Genomic DNA, 25,787 nt, shown 5'->3' on the forward strand with positions numbered 1-25,787 from the left:
AGCAACATGGCATGGGTATAGAATTTCAGAGTTATTTTAACTAATTTATTATCCTAGTTGTTTAGATTCACACAACTCAGAGACTTTAATCACAGCCTCAACAGAGCTTTAGAATCATATCCAAGAACAACAGGTGCAGTATAACAGCACCATGTGTAACACGCAGTGCATTAACCTGTGTAACACGCTGCACATTAACATGTGTAACATGCAGCGTATTAACCTGTGTAACACGCTGCACATTAACATGTGTAACACGCAGCACATTAACATGTGTAACACGCAGCACATTAACATGTGTAACACGCAGCACATTAACCTGTGTAACACGCTGCACATTAACATGTGTAACACGCAGCGCATTAACCTGTGTAACACGCTGCACATTAACATGTGTAACACGCAGCGCATTAACATGTGTAACATGCAGCATATTAACATGTGTAACAGTCAGTGCATTAACATGTGTAACACGCAGCATATTAACATGTGTAACACGCAGCGCATTAACATGTGTAACACGCAGCATATTAACATGTGTAACACGCAGCGCATTAACATGTGTAACACGCAGCATATTAACATGTGTAACACGCAGCATATTAACATGTGTAACATGCAGCGCATTAACATGTGTAACACGCAGCATATTAACATGTGTAACACGCAGCATATTAACATGTGTAACACACAGCGCATTAACATTAATGGGTCTAAGAAACACTTGGTTCTAGTCTGGTAATGGTTGTTGTATGAGGAATTTTTTACATCCATAGGGAATGGTTAATGGTGACACATAAGAACATAAGAACATAAGAAAGTTTACAAACGAGAGGAAGCCATTCGGCCCATCTTGCTCGTTTGGTTGTTAGTAGCTTATTGATCCCAAAATCTCATCAAGCAGCTTCTTGAAGGATCCCAGGGTGTCAGCTTCAACAACATTACTGGGGAGTTGATTCCAGACCCTCACAATTCTCTGTGTAAAAAAGTGTCTCCTATTTTCTGTTCTGAATGCCCCTTTTTCTAAACTCCATTTGTGACCCCTGGTCCTTGTTTCTTTTTTCAGGCTGAAAAAGTCCCTTGGGTCGACACTGTCAATACCTTTTAGAATTTTGAATGCTTGAATTAGGTCACCACGTATTCTTCTTTGTTCAAGACTGAACAGATTCAATTCTTTTCGCCTGTCTGCATATGACATGCCTTTTAAGCCCGGAATAATTCTGGTCGCTCTTCTTTGCACTCTTTCTAGAGCAGCAATATCTTTTTTATAGCGAGGTGACCAGAACTGAACACAATATTCAAGATGAGGTCTTACTAGTGCATTGTACAGTTTTAACATTACTTCCCTTGATTTAAATTCAACACTTTTCACAATGTATCCGAGCATCTTGTTAGCCTTTTTTATAGCTTCCCCACATTGTCTAGATGAAGACATTTCTGAGTCAACAAAAACTCCTAGGTCTTTTTCATAGATTCCTTCTCCAATTTCAGTATCTCCCATATGATATTTATAATGTACATTTTTATTTCCTGCGTGCAGTACCTTACACTTTTCTCTATTAAATGTCATTTGCCATGTGTCTGCCCAGTTCTGAATCTTGTCTAGATCATTTTGAATGACCTTTGCTGCTGCAACAGTTTTGCCACTCCTCCTACTTTTGTGTCGTCTGCAAATTTAACAAGTTTGCTTACTATACCAGAATCTAAATCATTAATGTAGATTAGGAATAGCAGAGGACCTAATACTGATCCCTGTGGTACACCGCTGGTTACCACACTCCATTTTGAGGTTTTTACACTCTGAAGTCCTGTAGAGTTAAGACATGGTTCTGAGTGCTATATTAAGGCTACAGGGTTTAAAACGTCACCACAATGAATGAAACATGAAATAATATAAAAGGGAATCTAAACGTAAAATGAACAAAGCTGAAATTCAATAAATCTCCCATATAGCATTCCCAACTTAAAACACAGCACACTTAGTTTCACACAGACTACGTGGCGACCTGATTCAAGCATTTAAAATTCTAAAAGGTATTGACAATGTCGACCCAAGGGACTTTTTAGACCTGAAAAAAGAAACAAGGACCAGGGGTCACAAATGAAGATTAGACAAAGGAGCACTCAGAACAGAAAACAGGAGACACTTTTTTACACAGAGAATTGTGAGGGTCTGGAACCAACTCCCCAGTAATGTTGTTGAAGCTGACACCTTCAAAGGAAGCTGCTTAATGAGATTCTGGGATCAATAAGCTACTAACAGCCAAACGAGCAAGATGGGCTGAATGTCCTCCTCTCGTTTGTAAACTTTCTTATGTTCTTAAACAGCTGAACAGCTGTGTTGTCTTTGTAGATTAGACCTGTCTGAGAAGTAGGCCCAGCTGTTGGTGTCACAATGTGCACAATGACAGCACATTCTCTGTACCCTAAAACAAGAAAGTACAATGAAGTTCCAGTAAAGGCTTATAAAGAGGCCTGTATTTGATTGCAGTAAGCAGGAGAAAGCAAAGGCTGGTGTCACTAGTGGGAAATCCCCTGTAAGATAGATGTGACTGTCATACATCTTTGGCTCAATTCTTTATGCTAAAATGCAGATGTTTTTTCATTTTCCCACTTGGACATATTCAGATTTGTCTTCCGGGTTTGAAGTTTCAGAACTATGTGCCATGCAGAAAAGAATATGTTTTAACATAAATCTCTTCTAAAATAAGTGTTCAAAGAGACTAACCCACTGGGCATTCAGTACAAACCTGTACTGTTAGCATTGCAACACTCTGAGAAATGTACTACTGACAGATAAAAAGATGAAGCAGTCCCTTACAGTCTGAGAAATGTATTATTGATAGATAAAAAGATGAAGCAGTCCCTTACAGTCTGAGAAATGTATTACTGATAGATAAAAAGATGAAGCAGTCCCTTACAGTCTGAGAAATGTATTACTGATAGATAAAAAGATGAAGCAGTCCCTTACAGTCTGAGAAACGTATTACTGATAGATAAAAAGATGAAGCAGTCCCTTACAGTCTGAGAAATGTATTACTGATAGATAAAAAGATGAAGCAGTCCCTCTTTTTGACATGAGGAGGTTAATAAATGGGCAGTCAGCCAATCACATCCTGACACAAGATCTGTCATGCTACTTGCAGAATTGAAAACTGCCAGTATAAATGACTTATATAGCTGAGGGATATGAAATCTGAGAATTAATCTGACAGGTTCAACATGCTTTAATCCAACTCACTAATTTATCCATGTCCTGTTTGCTTAGTTTGCAGGTGGTGTCCTTTTGAAATGGAACTACAGGATTGAGACGCTAGTTGGAATCCCCAGTGGGGATTTTTTCTGATATTCAAATGAATTTGACCTCTTCTGACATGCTTACAGGTTTAGGCTGACTCAGACTTGGCAAGGGACTGAATGTGTGTGTGTGTGTCTATATATATATATATATATATATATATATATATATATATATATATATATATATATATATATATTAGTGCTGGGACAAACACTGGATTTTCATGTTCGGATATTTGCTCATAATTTAAATATTTGTTTGAATATTCATTTGTTTTCAAAAAGTAATAAAAGCCATTATATTGCTCAGAAAGCAGGCAGAGAAAGCATAGAGAGGAGGCTGGAGAGGAGGCTCATAGCGGGAAACTATGGCCCTCGAGGGAAGAACTATAGTTACCAAAACAGGGGACTATAGTGTCCAAAGCCACAGGACTCTGCGGCATAGAATTCTCGGAGACCGTTGAGTTTGTGAATGTCATAGTTATTTATATTGTTGAGTTGGATTTGCTTGAATTTCTGGAAGTCAGAAAACACAGAAAGCAAAGTTTTTATGACAACTTTATGCTGTTTGCAGCATCTTTATTTTGTAGTAAGGAGGCAGTGTGGTCCGATGTTTAAAGTCCAGGAAAATACAAAAATAAAGATATTATATATTTTGTAATTCATTTTCTGTAACATGAACAAATCACTGTGCAACGAGATGCATGTTTGTCCGCCATTTTGCTTTGGTGTGTGAAGCGAGGAAGAATGTTCAGAGTGATGACATTATTTGAGGAAGATTGTGAAAAAAACTATTGACCGAAAGCAGCGTCACAGGATATATTTTTGGTCATGCGATTTTTTAAGGACTGATCCATAAACACATATTGTGACAGGAAAGATGCCCTACACACCACAGAATGTGTTTTGTGGCTGCTTTTACACAGCAACATGTATAAATGTATCATTTCTTTAATGAGCTAGGCATTAACTTACTGAGGGACATCTGCCTGGTAATTAGACAGGCATTTTCAGAACAGAAAATAGGAGGCACTTTTTTACACAGAGAATCGTGAGGGTCTGGAATCAACTCCCCAGTAATGTTGTTGAAGCTGACACCCTGGGATCCTTCAGGAAGCTGCTTGATGAGAGTCTGGGATCAATAAGCTACTAACAACCAAACGAGCAGGATGGGCCGAATGGCTTCCTCTCGTTTGTAAACTTTCTTATGTTCTTATGTTTTTTTAACCGGTAAACAGCCTAGCTGTCCGGTTATAATTAAAAACTGATAAAAGTTTAGTTTAGCATTCCTATATATATGGGATCTTTTCACTGTCTTCCTGTATAATAACACAGTGGTTTGCAGAAGTATTCACCCCCCTGCAAAGTTTTCACATTTTGTTGACACCTGAGTGTACTCCACGACGCTTTCAAATTAGACTAGTACATGTAGAGTCTTCACAAACTACTCCACATTGATAAACTTAAAAAATGCATATAGAATATAAATAAGTACTTGCTACTGTAGCCCTAAATCAGCTCAGGTGAAAATGATTTGTTTGAAAGGTCACAAACTTAGTGAAATGGTTTCAGCCTGTGTGTACTCAAACTGGTTTAACTTGTAGATAATTTCCGTCAGGTATATAAAGACTTTCAAGCTGCAACTCACATAGTGATCCAACAAAGCAACCATGAAGACCAAGGAGTTTTTAAACAAATCGGGGATAAAGTGGTAGAGAGGCAGAGCAGTAGAAGGGTACAAGAAAATTTTAAAGGTTTTGATTATCCCTCTCAGCACAGTGAAGTCCATCATTAAGAAGTGGAAGATGCATCATACCACCCAGACACTGCCCAGATCAGGTCGCCCTCCCAAACAAAGCAGCCTGGCAAGCAGGAAACCGGTTCAAGGTGCCACTCTGAAGCCAACAATGACCTTGAGAGATCTGCAAAGTTCTGTGTCTGAGATGGGAGTCAGTGTTCACACATCAACAATAAACCGGTCCCTACACAAAGCTGGCCTGCACGGACGAGTGGCAAGAAAGAAGCCATTACTCAAAAAGCCTCATCTTAAAGCACGTATGGAGTTTGCGAAAAAGCATGTAGATGATACTGCTGACATGTGGAATAAGGTTTTGTGGTCAGACGAGACAAAAATTTAACTTTTCGGTCTATATTCCAAGCAATATGTCTGGCGCAAGCCCAACACTGCACATCACCCAGTCAACACCATCCCAACTGTCAAGCATGGTGGTGGCAGCATCATGTTATGGGGATGCTTCTCTTCAGCAGGGACTGGGAAGTTTGTCAGGATAGAGGGGAGAATGGATGGTGCAAAGTACTGGCGAATCCTTGAGGAAAACCTGTTTAAGTAAGCCAAGACTCTGAAACTGGGGAGGAAATTCACATTTCAGCAGGACAATGACCCGAAGCACAAAGCCAAAGCCACACTGGAGTGGTTGAACAAGAAGAGAATTAATGTTCTTGAGTGGCCCAGTCAAAGTCCTGACTTGAATCCAATCGAAAATGTATGGCGAGGCTTGAAGATTGCAGTCCATCGACGATCCCCAAGAAACTTATCAGAATTGGAGCGATTTTCCCGTGAAGAATGGGCAAAAATTTCACCATCCTGTATACTATATATACACTGTTTAAAATATTAATATTAGTTTACTTTTTTAAATATGTGTTAAGAATATTCCAATATATAACAGATAAGGAAATTACTTCAAAAAAGAATGACCATGATGTTTTGTTTTTTTTTCTCCTGTGTTGCTGTTTTCATGAGTGCTATACTCAATAAACAGAGAACAATGCATGGGCTAGTGTGTGAATTCAATTCTCATTCATCACATACTACCCCATGCAGTGTTTTTTATAATATCTGATGAGCATTTTTTTCCTGTCGGAATTCTAAAGTTATGTGTTGCTTGTGGGGGGCTTACTCTCCTTAGTTTACTTACTTGGTGTTAATAATTGCTCAACTGGATGAGTCCACTGACAAAATGGCTCACGAGTTATTATTGTATTTTAACAAAAAAACATGTAAAGTTTGATTAAATTCAGATCAAAGTTGAGCAATTATTAGCATAACTAAACACCTTCCAAGAATGTTTATGCCAAGTTACATCATAATTCTAAGATATTGGTAAGCCGGAACTCATAAGGGAATGCTATCATTCACGTAAACCAACTTTCATTACAGGAGGATGACTTGTTCTGCAGAGCGGATGTGCCCCTTCTGAGGATTACAGTTTCTTTATGTTGGGGAGTTGAATTGAGACACATGGTGGTCACTTACACTGATGTAGGAATATAGAACCTTTTTTTTTTTTTACACCAGGGAGAGGGATGTTATGTGCAAACCACACCCTACTGTTTGCTGTTAGCAAAAGATGAGGCTAACTGCTCCACCCCAGAGACATCACTTTCCTTTGAAGTTCCCCTCAGTAAAGTACATCTCCTATTGAAGAAAGCACAGTTGCACAACAAAGAAAGCAAAACTTGCCCCTTAAGTTTAAAAAACAATTACTCTTTTTAACCTCTTTTTTTTCATAATTTGGCAATGAATATATTTAATTTACAAAACTAACCAACCAGATATAAAGTTAAATTATATTTGCAAAAAAAAAAAAAAAAGTTTTTGACATTTTATTCAGTGGTCTCATTCAAAGGTTTACAGTTATCATATTAGTGTTATTTGGTACTTTTTAAAGGCTGCTGGAGAGGTGTGAAATGTTGTTAATTTTTATTTTATCTGTGTATTTGAACAACTAAAACAATAACTGGAATTTTTTAGAGCGTGCAATATATATATAAGCACGCGGGAATACAATAATATAGACCATAACAAGCAGTACCAGCGGTGCACTTACAAATCTCGCGATGGGACGAGCCCTGTTCCATTCCTGTCTATTGTGAGAGTTTTTCTAATCTCGCGAAGTTTGCGAAGTTTCCCACGCCTGTTGTTGTGGCGTGTACGCTTCCCTCTCACACACGCTCGTCTCTCTCTCTTCAGCTTCTGTCGTCTCGGTGGCTCTGTGGCGGAGGGTGGTCTCGCGAGTGTTGGAGTTTTAGTGAGAGTTTGTGGAAGATGGCGCCTGTTGTCACCGGGTAAGTCTGGGATTCTGAGCTGATGGAGATAGCAGAGTTAAAGTGGAATTTAATTGTTGGGATTTAAATTGGGAGCTCTGAAAATGGGTCCCGTTTTCGGGACCGCTTCTTGTTTCGTGAGCGGTTGTCGGGAGAGGTTTGCGGTCTTCTTGTTAAATGCATTGTGTGTCTTTTTCTGCTACAGTCCACACTCCCCTGTCTAGTGTACTGTTGCTCCGCTGTCGTGTTGTTGTTGTGTGGGGTTTTTTTTCGTAGCGAGCGAGCTGTGGTTGCAGTAGTCAGACTACAGTATAGTGGGGGTTGTTTTTGTACCAGCCTCTAAATTGAAGTCCGTTTGATTAAAATGTTTGTTTTTCCCCTCAGCGTGGGTTTCTGGGAATGGATCTGTGATGCTTTTTAGTTGTACCTTATTTGATTTGTTTCTTTGTCTTGTGCTTTGATTTGTTGTGCTATTAAAGGGTGTATTTTGTTTTTAACTTTATTAAATTACTGATGTAATTTTTTTCTGCCCGTCAATTAAATCCCCCTTTTTTGGGAGAGAGGAGGGGGGGGGGTGTCTTTCAAAACATTTTCATCATGCTTGTTTGAAATTGGTTTAAACTTTCAGTACAAACACTTTTTTAAAACGCATCTTTCCTGCTGCCCTGTGTTGACTAACTACTGATGCAGAATGTAAGTTTGGACAGAGTTCCGATACTGAATATGGTGCAAGGGAGGTTGTATTGTTATCTTTTTAAACCGTTTCAATGATTGACTTTACAGTGATCATTCTTCTCGATGATTTTTAAATAAATTACAGCAGTACAGTGAATTTTGCAAATTGTTTACTGTAATTCGGAGTTTTTCCATTGATTTGAACGGAATGAATTAAACACATTGATTTCGTGTTAAATATTCCTTTTCCTCGATTTGCTTTAACTATCGAATCATGTTAAATGATGCACTGGTGCTGCAGTTTACAATACAGCTACCGTGTCACAAAGTTTTTAAAAGTAACAAACAGGAGATTGAATGAGAGATGCAGCATCACTTTCTACAGCAGACAGTTTTATACAAATGCTGTTTTTTTTTTTCCACCCTGGGGTACTTTTTGTTTCAAGTTATGGGAAAATGTCTTGCACTAGCAATTGATTTCTTTCATGTGTTGAGGTCTTAAATAAACTATAAAGTCATACATGCTGGACTTTACCTTGTGTTTCACTTGGCAGATTTATTGTAACCAAAAAAATAACCTAATCCCGAATTATGATGTTCAAGCAGTCTCAGAGAATATGCTTTAGATTTTTTTAGATGTCTGTTAAGTACAGTCAGTCATAAAACAAAGTTAGTTTCTGTATCTATCAGGTGAACATGTTATATTTGTTAGCGTAGTGTGCTATAGGTTTAGGATTTGGTTCAGTTTCGGATAGTTTTCTGTCCCTGTTGAGAATTTAATGAGGGCATCTATATGAGTGCACCTGTACATATCTCTTTAGAGTTGTACATACATCTTGAGAAATGTTATTGTGGTAAAACTTGATTATGGCAAGACAATGGTGGTATAACTTACTGAAGTTTGGAGGAACCTGTCTTCCACCCAGATATGTACGGTATATTTCAGTGGATGCAGTTCATTGTGATATACTTTGATTCTAAACTTTTTTTTTTTAAGACATATGTTTGTTTCGCATAATAGCTGTGACTGAATAAAACTGGATCTAAAAATAAACTATGTCGGTTTTATACAGGCAGTTTTTGAATATATTCCAACTATATTTTTATATTCTCTAACTGCTTCAATAGCGTGTAGTTGTTGTTGTTCTTGAACCTCTAAATATTGTATGGTTTGCGTGACGCTGAGATGGTTATTGAAAAAGTAATGTTCTTGATAACCTTTGTAAATGTAGCTGAACACTGGAGAAGGAACAATTGCTTGAATTAAGGTTAAGCCATTTTATTTTAATAGACCTTTTGGGAATGATTGTGTCTGTTTACAATAGATGGCTGAACAATGGACGCAAAACTACAAATAAGAAATGTTTGAATGTAGTTGAACATAATCGAAATACCTTTTCCCATGTGTCATTACATTTGAGAAACTTTGGTACATTTCCTAATGATACATCATCGTTATCACCTAATGGCAAGCCCCTTTTTGTGGTGATGGGTCTATCCCACTGTGAAGAAAAAAAACAAAAAACATACTAACATTAGGAATGCCCCCACCTTGAAGCCAAATGGGTTGAGCTTCAGAAAATCTCTGCGGCCACGTATTAGTTGTTTGTGGTTTTGACCTGAAACTTAGTTGGTGTAACAACCACCAATGGAATTTTTTTGGCTATCCTACAGAGCTGTCTAGAAACAATCTCGGAGGTTATCAATACTACCCTTTATATACTCGGAAGGTGTGTTCATTGTATACAGTAACATGTAGTTCTTGTTTTGGCAGATAAGATAGTCATTTTGTACCCTAAAGATTTTGTGTGCAGAAATAACCTAGCCAGGAGGAAAAGGTCCTTGTCTGCATCAATTAAATTATTGTAGTCTGCAAACACAAGTAAGACTTACAGGTTGGATAGCTCCAGAAATAACAAAAAATGGTTCAGAACAGAGTTAACAAAAGATGGGACCTGATCACTTTAGTAACACTGAAATATCTTCCCCTTTGGGTGGGTTTTCTCAGATGAGGTTATACATTCTACTTCTTAATGTAAAGAGGGTGGCCTCTTATTGGTATGGATCCACAGACACCACATGGGGAGGAGGCTACAAAATTAAAAGAAAAATGATTACCTGTCACTTGAGTAGCACTGGGGAAGACATTACAGCACTGAAAAAAGAAAGTACCTTTACACAATGTTTTGTAATTGTTTGGCAGTGCCACAGGAAACGGCTCTGTTCTCTATCTTGTTTTTGAAATGTAGCCACAGATGACACAAGGGCACACTTATTTGCATGTAGCTTACACAAGTCTGTCATTGCATTTTTAGTGGGAGGGATGAAAATAAATTCATCACCAAGGTTTTACTGGAGACTGATAAAAGGCATGCTTCTGATTGAGTTTTTCAGCTACAATATGTCACATTTTACCTTACCAGCTGTACCTATCTTACACATTTTTATTCCTGGGTTAAATCACGTTTAAAACATGGGTTACAGTGTGTTTTCATGTTTGTGATTAATTATCGTCTAGTCTAATAAAAGGTGTCACATCTCTCTTTCTCTGTCTAGCACGTCTCAGTAATTTAGTTGTTTTGGTGTTACAGTAAGTATTGTTTACTAGTCCTGAAGTAGTTGCTGCACATGCCTCAGTTTTTACTTTTGAACACATTTTGAATAAATTGGTGGACAAGAGAATCCATCTTGTTTTTTTCCAGAACAGATTGATGTAAGGTTGTACCGCTAAAGCCTATTGATACAGGATTTGAAATTCTACCAGCAGGGATTCCAATTGGAGTTAATATCAACATAGACTGATAAGATTTCAAATGTTACTGTACTGGAGCTTCAACCTTGGCATAGTTATTATTGGCTTTCTGTAGTTCATTCATTCATCAGTCTTTTAATTTTCATTTAATATAGGAGGCTAGAATTCCCAAGTAGAAGTCAGGGGGGTATGGGGGTCCTCCCCCTACACGAGTGAAGGGGGGTATGGGGGTCCTCCCCCAGCGCGGGTGCAGGTGGCAACGCCTCCCAAAACAAATTTCAGGGTTTTGCAGGGGTCTAAAACAGCATATCCTGGGCCTAAGTATATGCTTTAATAGGGCCCCAAAATTCAAAATAAGTCTATAACTGTTCATTTTTTTATGATTTTAGGCATACGGATTAAAAAGTTACTTGTCTCTATATAAAGTAATCACAAAATAATTTATTTATAGGCCTATTAGAATTTTAAAACCACAGACTTGTCTTAGCACACAGTAAATTTCAAATTAAGTGAAGTCCACATATTTAAACAAACTGTTTGGATTTACAATAACACAGAAAGAAGTGGTGAAAGAAACACGGAACCAGATACCAATGAAACAAGAAATTATATTTTAGGCACAAAAACCAAACCGTCACACTGTGAAGTCCACGTTCCGGAGAACACGGACTGAATTGTGGAATTCGGAGAAAAAAACGGAATTGGGCACCTGAGGACATTACCACAAAATCAGTTAAAACAAACAGTATACATGTATATATTAAAATTACATTGAAATAGCACAGTATTTGTATAACAAGAGGCTTCAAGAAACACACGTCATGGTAACGCATGAAAAAACTATTTTTGCACCTCTCCGCCGCCATACACGAGCGTGATTTTAACTGTAATAAAGCTCTGCCTCTCGTGCCACTTCCCTTGCTAGCTACCGTTATCACTTGGGGGGGAAAACGTCTATTTAGAAGTTATTCTGAGCAGATTGTATTGTAATGACTCCTGCAGAATACAAGGTCTGGTTGCTACACTTTTTCTCAAGTTCTCAGGGAGAGATTGCAAAGTGTCTTTTTATTAAATTAGAATAAATACAAATATTTAGGCTTTTATTTACACTGTCATTAATTATTAATGAAAACATTACATTTATTTTGAAATGTTATACTTCAGCTTGTTTTGAAAAGCCGTAATTTTAGATTTTATTTTAATTTACAATGTTCCTAGTTTGTTTCTATTACATTGTGCCAATTTGTACCCTTTTTTCTGAAAGCACTTTGATTAAAACCGTTTAGAAAGGTTTTTTTATGTCATCTTTTCATGTATTTTTTAGCTTCATCATTGCTGTCAATGTATCAAACTAGATTACAGATTTTTAAAACCGAAAAATCTGAAATCAGGAAAAAAAATCTGAAAATTCAAAGTAATAATAGTAATAATAATGGATTTCATAAGGCCCTACACTACATAGATACCATAGTACCAAATGAGAGGGAAGAGAAAAACGGGAAGCAATTTCTAAATTAGATGTAAGATAAGAACTCAGTATTAATTGGTAGTACATTTGAATACAGACAAGGTAAGCCATAAGATGTGTTTTGTGTTCTATTTTTTCATGTATTCCATTTCTTTTGCATTTTATTAAAAATAAAAAACAAAACAAAACACCATTTTAGGTTTCTAAAAATATTCATGGAACCAACCAGTCCTTACATTTATTTTTAGTCTTCCAAGATTCTGAGTATACATACTTTCCATTTGTCTCCATTTGTCATTAACTACCAAGTCTGAGAGTGCGCAAGTGCATTAATAAATAAATAATAATTAAAAATGCACTTGCAATAACTGCGATTTCGAACACTATTTATTTTACGTTTTTCAGAAGTTAGTTTCTGTTGCAATTTCTGTAATCATTAATGCGATTTCTACTGTAAGTGGTATTTTTTTCTTTCATTTAATATTTTTTTCAATTCTGTTAACTCTTGCTTGAATAATAAATACAGATAACAATAATGTATTGGCATTAACTTGAATGTAAAAGTCCAGTACATAAATATCAAGTAATTGGTAAATTAAATGGAAAAACATGGAAATTACTTAACAAATGGAAGAGAGCAGTGTTGCCATGAAGCACTCGGATGGATGAGTTAACCGTGCAGCTGGTTTCAAAGTGAGGTTTTGCAGATAACCCATTGTCTGTTTTTTTTATTTTTTTTTTATATTGTCTGTGTTTTAACAATACAGATAACAATAATGTATTGGCATTAACTTGAATGTAAAAGTCCAGTACATAAATATCAAGTAATTGGTAAATTAAATGGAAAAACATGGAAATTACTTAACAAATGGAAGAGAGCAGTGTTGCCATGAAGCACTCGGATGGATGAGTTAACCGTGCAGCTGGTTTCAAAGTGAGGTTTTGCAGATAACCCATTGTCTGTTTTTTTTATTTTTTTTTTTATATTTGCACCATGTCTTAGTTTTAGCACCCTAATGTGAACAAATTTGACATTTTCAAATTTTTGCATTTTGAACAGCAAATGTTGACTCTTGAACTTGGCTATTTTCAATTATTACTACTATGAGTACGATTTTTTTCAAATTGTGAGCTAATTTGACCAGTTCTATTGTAAGAGCTTTTGTAGCTTAGCAACCTATATGCATATAATTGTGTTCAATATATATATATATATATATATATATATATATATATATATATATATATATATATATATATATATATATGATATAAAAAAAAAATATAAAAATATGCAGTTAAAGCAGTAAAGAATCAGTCTTTAACAAAACAACGGTTGATACAGCAGGAAAACGGGATTTAACAGAAGTCATAGAACATGACTGATATATACTGAAATACTAAAACAAAACAGCGCTTCGTTTATAATCAAAATAGAGAACTGGTTTTCAACTGGTTCTTTACTGTGGAAATCTGGTAACCCTAGTTTTGATGGCAATGAGAGACCGTGCACTCATAAAGAAGTCAACTCAAAGCTTAGTTACAGCTACTGAAACTGAAATAAAAATGATGAATTGCAAGAAGTTGTGACATTACTCGCCTTCTGTCATTTGTTGGGGAGGGGGGTGGGTGTGTATAAATCGATGATTGATTTGATAACAGCTTCATCACCAACATTGCTTGTAAGATTGAAACTGATTGGTCCATCACGGTTCACGGTGTCCATGGAAGCAAATGAAATGCTTGAGTAGCTGGACAGCAGACGGGAGGCAGAGGAGAGAAGGAGAAAAGAGAGGTACACTGCGCTGATCAAGAGGGTCGGGCTGGCGATACCTCCCCCAGTATCAGCAAAACTGGTTATAATTGCACCGAAGGTAAGGGCGCACAAAATTACGGTGGAGGACGACCCAGAAGCATACCTGGTGGCGTTTGAGCGGATGGCTACCACCGCGTCATGGCCCCGACAAACCCATGCATTAGTTGACACAGGGTGTGGTCAGAGCGGTGTGTTGTGGCAGCCGCAAGGTCATGTGGCGATCTCTGGTATCCATGGAGACAGAGCAACATACCCCACAGTTAAAGCATATTTATCGGTCGGTCCGATAAAACGTCACCTGGTGGTTGGGCTGGCAGAAAGGCTACCACATCCAGTTATTCGACCGTACACGTAAATGTGGCAGAAAAAGCAGAAAGGGAAATGATTGGTAATGTTTTCCCCTTTCAAACGGAAATGTTTTCTCCCCAGTTCCGCCCGAGAAAAATAGATAGAGAGAAGGCTGCGGAAATGGGAGGGAGCATTAATGAGACAAGGCTGAGGGCTGGTGGGAGCATGCTATAACGGTGAAAAACGTCAGTCAAAGGGGGTCGGAACACAGTGTGACCGAGAGGGCGAGGTTACTGGGCCATTAAGGGCAGATATTACTTTCGCCTCTCTCAATATACCGGACATGTGGCACTCAAATGTGGACATAGTGTGGGGCCAGAAAAACGACCCCTCACTGGTGCACATTTGGGGACAGGCCCGGTCTATTGAAGATAAGGATGTTGAAGGCGTTGGGGCACTAGTATTTACACACTTCATTATCAAGGGGCAATTACTATATAGGGTAAACCGGGCCGCGGGCACAGGACAGCCTGTAAAACAATTATTGGTTCCCCCGTCCTGTTGGCTGGAGGTCATGAGGCTGGCGCATGATATCCCTTTTGCGGTGCACCTCGGAGCTGATAAGACAAGGGAACATATATTGGCTCAATTTTTTTGGCTAGGAGTTTATAGAGATGTGTCGAAATATGTAGCCACATGCCCAGACTGCCAGCGAATAGCGCCAGGTTGAATGCGCCGCGCCCCTTTGGTCCCACTGCCGATTATTTCCACCCTCTTTGCATGCATTGCAATGGACACAGTCGGTCCTTTGCTACCTTCTGACTCCGGGCATACGCATATATTAGTGGTGGTAGATTACGCAACGCGATACCCACTGGCAGTTCCATTGCGGTCCACTAGTGCCGCGGCTATAGCCAAAGAACTAGTGCAGATTATGGCAAGAGTAGGGATCCCCAAGGAGATATTGACTGATCATGGAACTAATTTCTTGTCAAATACCTTGCAGCAGGTATATAAAATACAAAAAATATGTCCCATCAGAACGTCTGTTTGTCATCCACAGAAGGACAGTTTGGTGGAACGATTTAATCAGATCCTGAAGGCGATGCTGAGACGGTTTGTAAATCAAGAGCAAAAACACTGGGCATCGCTGCTTCCCTACCTTCTTTTCGCAGTGAGAGAGGTGCCGCAGAGTTTGACAGGGTTCTCCCCCTCGCAGCATTCTCGATCTGTTGAGAGAGGGATGGACGGAGCACAAAGGCTTGTCTAAAAAATATAGTGCAGCATGCGCTCCTACTTAGAGATCACCTAGATTTGGTCGGTCGTTTGGCCAAGGACAATCTCAAAGTGGCTCAACACCGACAACAGCAGCATTACATTCAAAATGCATTGATTCAAACCTTTCGACCTGGAGACAAGGTAATGCTGCTGCTTCCTTCAACAGAATCCAAAGTATGTGCTAAATGGCAAGGGCCATATGAAGTGACTCGGGCTATAGGAAAGGTGAATTATGAAATTAGATAGCCCAATCGCCGTAACGAAAAAAATGTATCATATAAATTTATTAAAGCCCTGGCAGGCAAGAGAGGTCTTATTTATAGCCCCAGGCAATGTAGAGAATGATCTGGGCCCTGAGCTAGAAACCTCTAGCACAAAGAACATTTCAATGGGAAAACAATTACTTCCTGATCAGCAACGTGAGCTGCGCATGTTAATTGAGGAATTTAGTGATATTTTTCCTAACGTGCCCAGTAGAACTAACCTTGCACCATGTCTTAGTTTTAACACCCTAAGACTCAAGGATTGATTTGATAACCGCTTCATCACCAACATTGCTTGTAAGATCGAAACTGATTGGTCCATCGTGGTTCACGGTGTCCATGGAAGTAAATGAAATGCCCTCAGAGAAGGAATGTTTGACTTACATATGTAATGAAATGTGGAAATTGCCGCTATTTTACTGGAAGAAAATAAACATTTTAAATACTGTGCACTGGAACATACGAGCATTACTATAATTATTTTAACTATATTTTGGCAGCTCATCTGGCAAAGTAGATGGCAATTTAGTCAGCCGCCAGCTGGAAATGACAAGGCTGATTCATGCATAAGTGTTTTGCCATTCAAAGAAATATCCGTCTTGTTGGTTATTAAAAACATTCTCAAGTCTTTGAATGTGTCATTAGTTCTTAAATTCTAGATATTTCATTCAGAAACCAAGAAGCAATCCCTGTTGTGTCTTTCTTGTTTAGCTTTAGCCAACTAATTGCCATGGTTTGCAATAAAAAATAAATAAAAAATCTAAATTTTCCAGGACAGTGTAAGTATTATTGCATTGTAATATAAGTTAAACTGTTGTTTTTCATGACAAAATGACTAGTCCTGGGATATCCTGAAGTTCAGATTGTTTACTTAGTTTTAATTATTGTTATAGCGTGAACATTTCTTGGTATGAATAAAATTTAATTTTAGCTGTTAGAGCAACAGTGTGAAATTCTGTAACTGTTCTCCAGAAGTTAGTATTAATTGTCATTGGTGAAATCAGGCTGATCGGTATTCCATATGCAGTGTTATGAGGAGAGCACTGCTGTAGATGGTGTCTGATTACACCGTGTAACAATTATTATTATTATTATTATTTTTTTTTGTTCCTGGGTAGTAAGTGTTATTTCCTAATTGCTTATGCCTCAAAAGTATAGAAAATGGCTATTATTCCCCACAAACTTTGGTTTTGTGACCAGGACAGTGATATTTCAAAATATCACTTTTTCCAATGGGAAAACGGGCAAATGTGTGTCTTTTCGTTCACATAAAGTCAGTAAAAAACAACATATGAATCCAAATTAACATGTATTTATACTAAAGTAATACAAAAATGACTACAAAAGATTTAGACGTGAGTAGTTTTTCGAAATTTATGATTATGCTGTATTTACAAGGAACAAAAATTGTGTTATATTACATTCAGTGGATTTTGCAGTTTTCATAACCTTACTAATGGACTTGTACTGTATGCAGCAGGTATAAAATAATATATAGTAGGTTGACATGCTTCATGTATCATGATGTATTTGTCTTGAGTGCTTTTGAGTTTTGTTTCTATAATATTTTTTCACAGTATGTCAGAAATATGTTTTATGTTCCTTAATGCTGTCTCGCGTGTAATCAAAAAGGAATCAGGATGCAAGTCGTTTTTTTCAGCTAAAACTGAAATGAAAGTTTAAAATGGAACTGCATTTGTGCAGCCACAGGAATGGGACACAACATCACTACACACGTTGTTGTTTTTTTAATTTATTAATTTTAAATAAGTGCAATACAGTGTTATTGGATCACTCATGCCAATGTATTCTACTATTAAACGCAATGTAGGAAGAATAAAATAAGGCATTAAGAGACATTTAAACACTTTTATTTATTGTTTTCCTGGTCCCACAGGTGTGGCGCAGGTTGTATTATGATGAGATTTACACATAAGAGAGTTCTTATGGGTCTCACTTTGCCCACAGTTTCATTTTGGGTTCTTTCTCTGTTCCTGAAATATTAAAGATGATCAAAATAAATAAGCTTCAAATTAATAAAGCTAAAATGAATAATAAAGCTTTAAATAAATTGCATTTTCAAGGCTTTTTTTATCTTTTTTTTTTCTTTTTTTACACTAGATTTTGTAAGTGTTAGTTTTGAAAGTACAATATAATTAGGGGTGGACAATGATATGAAAATTGTATACTGATATGGTGCACATATTTTCAAAATAATGAATTTTAATAACACAATTGCAATATCAAAACATATAGATGTTAACTGATATTTACATATGAAAAGCAACAACTTACTTTAACTTAGTAGTGCTTTGCTTCACGATATCCATGGAGAAAAACAAGGTTTTGTTATATTATTTTACTATTCCATCATCAGCCACCTAAAAACCGACATATTTTTTATACTTCACTGCGCACAGACTTTCTAGCCAGTCTGGAAGTAACTGACTCTTCAGATGCTCTGCATGTAAATGCTGACTCGTGACACCTGTAAAAGTATGAAGTATGGTGTCATGCCAGATTTTGAGGTGTGTTTTAATGTTTTAAAAGTACATCTCATTTATAATACCGAAAGTTCACATTTTAAAAACACATTAATGACCCGCTGACACAGGTGCATATCACGATACTATTTGTCCTTTTATTTTTTGCCTTGTAGTTCAGTTTTATCCAAAAGTCGTACATTTCACATGCAATGCCTTCAAGACCTACTGCCGTTAACAATAAATGTCTACACAGGATGGCAAAGCCATCATATACCACCAACAACCAAGTGGGAGAAGGGGTGTAAGTTTTACGCCTCCAGCTATTGAGTTATTACGTTTAGGTCAGTTTAATTATATACACTGTACCTATCTTTTTAAAAACTTGTAATTAGTTTCAGCATTGCTCTGTTAAGCTGTTTGTGTGCCATTATAATTACATTAGTGCATAGTCAGTTTGTAAAAGTACTCTCCAAACTAATCCAGTCAATTTTTCTGCTACGTACTTGTGTCAAATAGACAAGGTGACAGAAGAAATCAGCCCACTGTTTTAGATCCTTGAAGAATGAGAAGCCGCATAGTTTGAGTAGGGTGTAAAGTTCAGAGTTCCAGTTTTGTTTTTTTTATTGTTCGTTGTATTACCATAAGTATTATGTCTAACGCATCTGATAACACGCATAATAAGCCATTTTGTTTTACTTGTCACAAAACTGTTTAAGCACTAATGTGTTATGCAGTTTAATTATTTATGTTTGACGTAGGCATGTCACAGTATCAAATTTTGACGGTATGGTAACAGTCAAAAAATATACCACGGTTATCGTCATACCGTGGTATAATGTCATTTTTTGTAATTCGTTTTTAAATGGCTATTTAAAGAATCAAGTCAAGTAATTTAACAAGAAAAATAACTTAAAGTTTTAAAACAAATACAACACACTGGTACTACAGTTCTGTCAGGCACTAACTGGAAGCAGTGTTCATTCCAGCTCGCACAGGCTCAGCAAAATAATGCTGCTTTCTTATTTCAAATAAAGAATAGTAAAATTTTCTGGGCTTAGTCTGGAACGATCGGGTGGTAAGGATGTGACCACTGCAACTGAATACCCTGTTCATCTTTGTCAGTTTGGACAGCATCGTATTAGTTAAGACAGAAGTTTTCAACCCGGGGTATGTGTACCCCTGGGGGTACTTCTAAGGGTCATAGGGGGTACGCAGGATGACTCAGAAATGCACAAATAAAAATGAAAGTAAGAGAAAATAATGATCTTGAACTTTAACGGTATCATATATTCTCTAAACCACTATGTATACTTATTTAATCTTTCTTTAGCAGCTCAAAGTGAATGGCTGATGGGGGGGAGAACCCCCCTGAATCTGTTACGTCCACATTTTCCACCTGTACGCGTGTGCGATTTCGAGTGCGTGGATTTCCACTCTGATATATAGATGAAGCAGCTGTCTGAAGAGGGGTCGGTGCTGCTCGTGATCTTTGCTATTTTCAACTTGATGTGTCAGTGAAGCTCAGTGTTTCTGCATTTTTTAGAAGTATAAATGCTCTGGTAAACAAATAGTCGTCTTACTGTGTCGTTTTTTGTTTTTTACCGCAGCTGCATTTTATTAACAGCGATTGCGGCTGGCTGAATACTGTATGTGTTCGGTGTTTGATACATTTCTTATTTGCAGTAGACCCGCGGGTACTCGACCCGATGCAGGACTAGTGCAGACTATTTTGTATTATTTTTATAATTACTTTTCCCAATAGAAAGCGAAAGATTCCTAAATACTACCTTTTAATTTCTTGCATCCAGTTTATAATAATGAGGCTTAACAGGCTTGTGTAAAATTATATATTAAACGGAAGGTTTTTTGCTAAGCAGTCAGCATCTTCTGACTATACAAGTACAGTAGTCCCCTTGGAACACCTCCTAAGAGAACACTTTGCCTAAGGAAACACACTTTGGGTGAAAGTGATTTTTCCCATTGTAAATGCGCCAGCTAAAGGAAAAAGAACTTCGCTTAAAAGAACACGTTCGTGGCACTGATAGCTATTCATTCGCAATGGATGCAGTACTGTTTTGTAAACTGATAACTCATTATCATCAAACTGAAATTAAAATGGTTTAATCAAAAGCGAGAATCATCGCGAGAATGCCTTGAGGCACACTGACTGGTTTATTTAATCTTCCAGAGAAATATCCATGTTTTATATAATATGAAAAAAAAGTGTGTTAAGATAAAAATAAAAGGAGCAAAGCAATTGAAGAAATTATGGCTGAGATTAACATGTCAGGTGAGGTTTTGATATTTTAGATGTGAAAAGCCCTAGCCTGACAGAGCTACCTGTCAATCTCTAATATATTAGAAAATACATTTGAAAATTACATTTAAAAAGGCATAGTCTGCCCCTCGCTAAGCCAGACATGTCAGGAGACAGATAAGTTATCCACAAAAATGAGGTGTCTGGTGTAAAAAACACGCAAGTGCTACATTTGTTTGAAATAAATAAATCGTTGCCCTGAAAAATGACATTGTGTTTTCTCACAATTAGCCTTAATACATAACTCAAATAAATACCTACAGCTGTAGCACACTTCCTTTATACTTCAGCGTATAGGCTACCGGTAAAAAAAAAAAAAAAAAAAAAACATTGTGATGCTTTGTTCACATTAGTGTACAGTGTGAAAAAAAAGATGATTTTATAATTGAAACTAAATGGTTTTAACAGATTTTTTTTTTTTTTTTTTTTTTACCGTAGTCCTACTTCGTACGCAATTTAATTTAACAGATAGTGGTGCATTGACATGCATGATACTGTAGCGTTGTGTCAAAATAAAGCAGACACACACAAGCAGGGTGTTCGTTTTCTGAAATGCACGGTTTATTAATTTTTTACAATAAACAGAACCGCTGTCAGCGACGGTCCACAGCAAAGTAATAAACCACTTTAACCTGTTCTGTATATGATGTGCCAGGTACATCCATAGCAAAGTGCTTTCCCTATGCTATGGATGTACCTGGCTTTTTTTTTTTTTTTAATTGAATTATCTCCTCTCCCCTCACAACACACAGTTGTATAGGATATATTGTGGCTTATATAATTGACTGATCCCCCTAACAACATCCAGCCTCAAAATCCACATCTTTCTGGCACACCAGGTACCAGGGTGAACACAACTGGATTTACCCTAATTTAATGTTTTCCAGTTGTTCATCGCTGATGACCTTTTTGAGTATTTGGTTACCCAAACCAATGTGTATGCCCAACAATACAAGGCACAACAGGCAGATAACCTGGGGCTACATTGTAGGGAGCGCAAGTGGGTCCCCACTAATGTAATAGAAATGAAAAAGTTTTGGGGTTTATCCCTTCTGAAGGGACTAGGGGGATAAACCTAGATTAGATTAATATTGGTTCACCAAGCCAATCCATGCTTGTCCAGTTTTCCCTTTCACCATGAGCCGGGACAGATTCTAATTAATTTTAATATTTCTATGTTACAATGATAATTCTAAGGCTCTCCCAATGGACCATCCCCAATATGACAGGCTTTTCAAATTACAGCCACTTCTTGATCATCTAAAGAATAAATTTGAAGAAATGTCTACATCTGGCCAAAATATACCTACAGATGAGTTCCTCCTGTTCAAAGGGAGGCTCATTTTTAAACCGTATATTCCCAGGCACTGAAATACACTGATAAAAAAAGATGTGTACCTCCTCACCACCATCCACAATGAGGCAACAATAGCAGTTCCTGTGTACAGTATAGCCATGCACACAAACAAGCCGAAGTGTTTAGCAGACTACAATAAAAACATGGTAGGCGTGGATAAGTTGGACCAGATTCTGGAGCCGTACAATGCTGCTAGAAGACATGTTACAAGAAACGTGGCATGTACGTGGTCCAGATTTCTTTGTACAACAGATTTCTAGTGTACAGCACGGCTCTAGAAAATCTGCTCACTTTTCTGGAATTTCAGACCTCTCTGATCTCAAGCCTCCTGTTGATGCACAACAAATGCCAGAGACTGAAAGAGTGGAAACAGTAGCAAGAGTTAGAGAATAACATTTTATACGGATACTGCCACAGTCTGAGGAAAAAGCCAAGCCACAAAAAAAGGTTACGTGTCTGTTTCTGACCGTCAATCTCTGAGCAAGTATACAAAAGCTGCCCTATCAGGGCCCTGCTGTGAGGGGGAAGTCCTGCCCACCACCTGCTGAAGAGGGAAGTCCTCACAGTAGCATATCGTCATTTTCTTTCGAAATCAGAGGTCAGCTGGGGACACGACCTCGAAGGGTAATGGTTGTCATTCTATTTCAGGGAACGTTCCCTTTCAATTCGAATGACAATCATTACCGAATGGGGGAAAGCTGTACCAAAGCTGTCATGGCTCCAGATTACCGACAGTACAGCCCCATGGTGATAGCAACAGAGCCCACATGATGCCTAAGGGCATGCTGCCTGCAAAACTCTATAGCTCAGAGAGGGTCTCGTTCGGTTTGTCACATCAAGGTGGTAAAAACACACAAATGTCTGACTACCTGTCCATGTAGCAGCATTGCATAACTCATCTAAGAAGGCGCCATGAAGGAGAGCCCACGAAGTTGCCTGGCCCCTGGTAGAATGTCCCTGGTAACAGGGAGCATCTGTTCATACGTCAAGCGTATCGCATTTGTCACCCAGTGCGCTAGACGTTGCTTCGATAGGCCCTGACCTCTAGAGCGGGACCCATAGCAGACAAATAGCTGGTTGGACTGTCTCCAGGACGCCGTCCTATCCAAATAACAGCGCAGAGCCCAAACTGGGCATAGCGTGTGTTGTCTATGGTCCTCCTCTGACTCGTGCGGGGGAGGTTTGAAAGTTTCCAAAACCACTGATTGGTTAATATGGAATGAGGTTACCACCTTTGGCAAAAAGGGTGGATTTGTTCTTAATGTTACCCACGAGTCACTTCCAGTGAAAGCCATACATGTGTCATCGATGGACAGCGCATGAAGCTCACTTACTCGTCTGGCAGATGTAATGGCTATTAAAAATTACACGTTTAATGAAACAGGGCACAGTTCTGCTGATGCCATGGGCTCAAATGGGGGACCCATAATGGCCCGCAGTACCAGTTCTAGATCCCACTTGGGGACCATACATTTCGTGGGAGGATGAAGCCTCCAAGCCCCTTTAAGAAATTGCACTGCCAGGAAATGTGCCCCAGGGGACACAGAGTCAATTTTGTCATGGCACACTGATATTGCTGCCAGGTATACCTTCCAAGTGGACACTGATTTTCCTGCGTCAAACAGGTGTTGTAAGAAGGTTAATATCGTCTCAATCGGGCAAGTCATCGGATTGTGACCTTCGGCAAGGCACCAGTCTTGGAAAACTTTCCATTTTATATGAGTACTGGGCTCTAGTTCTCGGCGCCCTAGCAGACTGTAGTGTTTCTACTACTGCATCTGGCAAAACCTTGTCTGAATAGACGGCTCCATTCAATGGCCAGACCCAGAGTTGGAGCTGGGCTGGGTTCGGGTGTCTTAATAGCCCCTCCAGTTGGCTCAGGATGTCCTTGCACAGCGGGAGCTGCCACGGCTGATCCGACAACATGCCGGAGAGGAGCACAAACCAGGGGCATCTCGGCCATCTGGGTGCAACCAGCAGAAGCTGTGCGCTCTCCACCCTGATCCTCTTTAGTGCCAGGGGTATTACTGGTAGCAGAAGGAACGCATACAAGAGCCCCTGTGGCCAGGGGTGAACTAGCGCATCTACTCCCAGGGGACCTCCGTCTCTCTCCATGGAGAACCATAGGGGGCAATGAGGTCGACTCGTGCTGGCCGAAACCGCTCCCAAATCTGTTCCATCACTTGAGGATGCAGCCTCAGCTCCGAGCTGTCTGGAGCTCCTCTGGAAAGGAGGTCTGCTGCCTTGTTGTGTACACCGGGGAGGTGAACTGCCCTGATGGAATGCAAGTTTTCCTGTGCGTCCAGGACAGGAGTCTGCGCTGCGTGGTGAAGGCCTGGTGAGCACAAGCTGCCTTGGTGATTTATGTAGGCTACCACTGTGGTGGTGTCTGTCCGGACCAGCACATGTTTGTGCGCTAATTGCTGGCAAAAATGTAATCACGCCAGGCTCACTGTTTGCAGCTGTTGCGCATTTATGTGCGCTTGCTGCCAATGTCCCTTCGACTGACCTCTTATTCCTCTCCCGTTCCAGCCCAGACTGGAGGCGTCTGTAGTGATCACTTTGCTTCTGTGACAGGATCCGAGGGGAGATCTGAGGTGCAGGTTGCCGGGACGGAGCCGTCACTCCAGTGTCTTCTGGCATTGTCTGGACACTCGCACCAGCTGGTACCGATCTCGGACCGGGTGCACCTTGAGCGTATTCACCCAAGCTTGAAGTGGGCTCATTCTCAGCAGCCCTAGTGGAAGGATTCTCGAGGTGGCTGCCATCAGCCCCAACAACCTTTCGTATAGTTTGACCTGTAGGAGGGCGTCCTGTCTGAACAGGGAGAGTGTGGTCTGAAACGACCGAATCCTGTCTTCCGACAGTGAGGCAAGCATGCTCACAGAGTTCAGTTTGATCCCCAGGAACACTGTGGACTGAGACGGTACGAAGTTGCTCTTCTGTTGATGTATTGAGCCCCAACTTCGCCACATGATCTATTACCTGTTTTGTGTGCGCGCTTTTGACTGCGCGCAAATCAGCCAGACGTTCAGATAGTTTAGGATCTGAATACCCCGCAGCCTGAGTTGAACTAGTGCTGCATCCATGCACTTTGAAAATGTGCCGGGCGCCAGCGAGAGGCCAAATGGCAGCACGTAGAATTCATATGCGTTGCCTTGAAAGGCAAAGCTTAGATATTTTCTGTGCGTGGGTCATGAAAGTAGGCGTCTTGCAGGTTGATCGATGTGAACCAGTCGCCCGGTTGGATGGACTGGAGGATACGCTGTGCTGTCAACATGTTGAACTTCGGGGGCGGTCTCCCTAGGGCTTGGGAGGGGGCGGGTTATTCTTAGGCCCTGGCCTCGGTCTCCAGCCGGAGACCCCTGGCCTGCGGTGGTCCCCTACCGCTGGCCCTGCCTCTGCCTTTGCCCGGTTGTCACTCTGCGCCTGCGTGGTGAAGGGGAGCGGTACCTGCGCTGCGACCATCTATCCCCTGGTGAGCGTCCCCTTGAGTGTTACCGCGTCGGCGGTGACCATCTCGCCTCCCCTGAGAGGTGCCTGCGCCGCTGTACCGGTGGTGGGGAAGGGGAGGGTGACCCAGTTGTGCGGGAGAGTTTCCTGGTCACTGTAGCAGGGGGCGTCCTGGAAGACCTCTGTGGAGGCCCTTGGACCACCGATCTCATTCTCCGCTGGCTTGAGGAGAGAGATTCTGCTGGGGATAGGGCTGCTCTCTGTCG

General features: G+C 39.5%; 1 protein-coding gene across 1 annotated transcript in view; it reads left to right on the forward strand.

Annotated features, from left to right (window-relative positions):
• Positions 1-7,432: 7,432 nt before the first annotated feature.
• The window catches only part of rbpjb (recombination signal binding protein for immunoglobulin kappa J region b), a 47,119-nt gene continuing 28,764 nt past the window's right edge, over positions 7,433-25,787 (forward strand). The window contains exon 1 of the mRNA XM_041273749.1: positions 7,433-7,525. Coding sequence (XP_041129683.1) covers positions 7,473-7,525 — 53 coding nt within the window. The 5' untranslated portion in view covers positions 7,433-7,472. The remainder of the gene's footprint in view (positions 7,526-25,787) is intronic.

The sequence above is a fragment of the Polyodon spathula genome, chromosome 2, assembly GCF_017654505.1.
Source record: "Polyodon spathula isolate WHYD16114869_AA chromosome 2, ASM1765450v1, whole genome shotgun sequence".
Taxonomy (NCBI): domain Eukaryota; kingdom Metazoa; phylum Chordata; class Actinopteri; order Acipenseriformes; family Polyodontidae; genus Polyodon; species Polyodon spathula.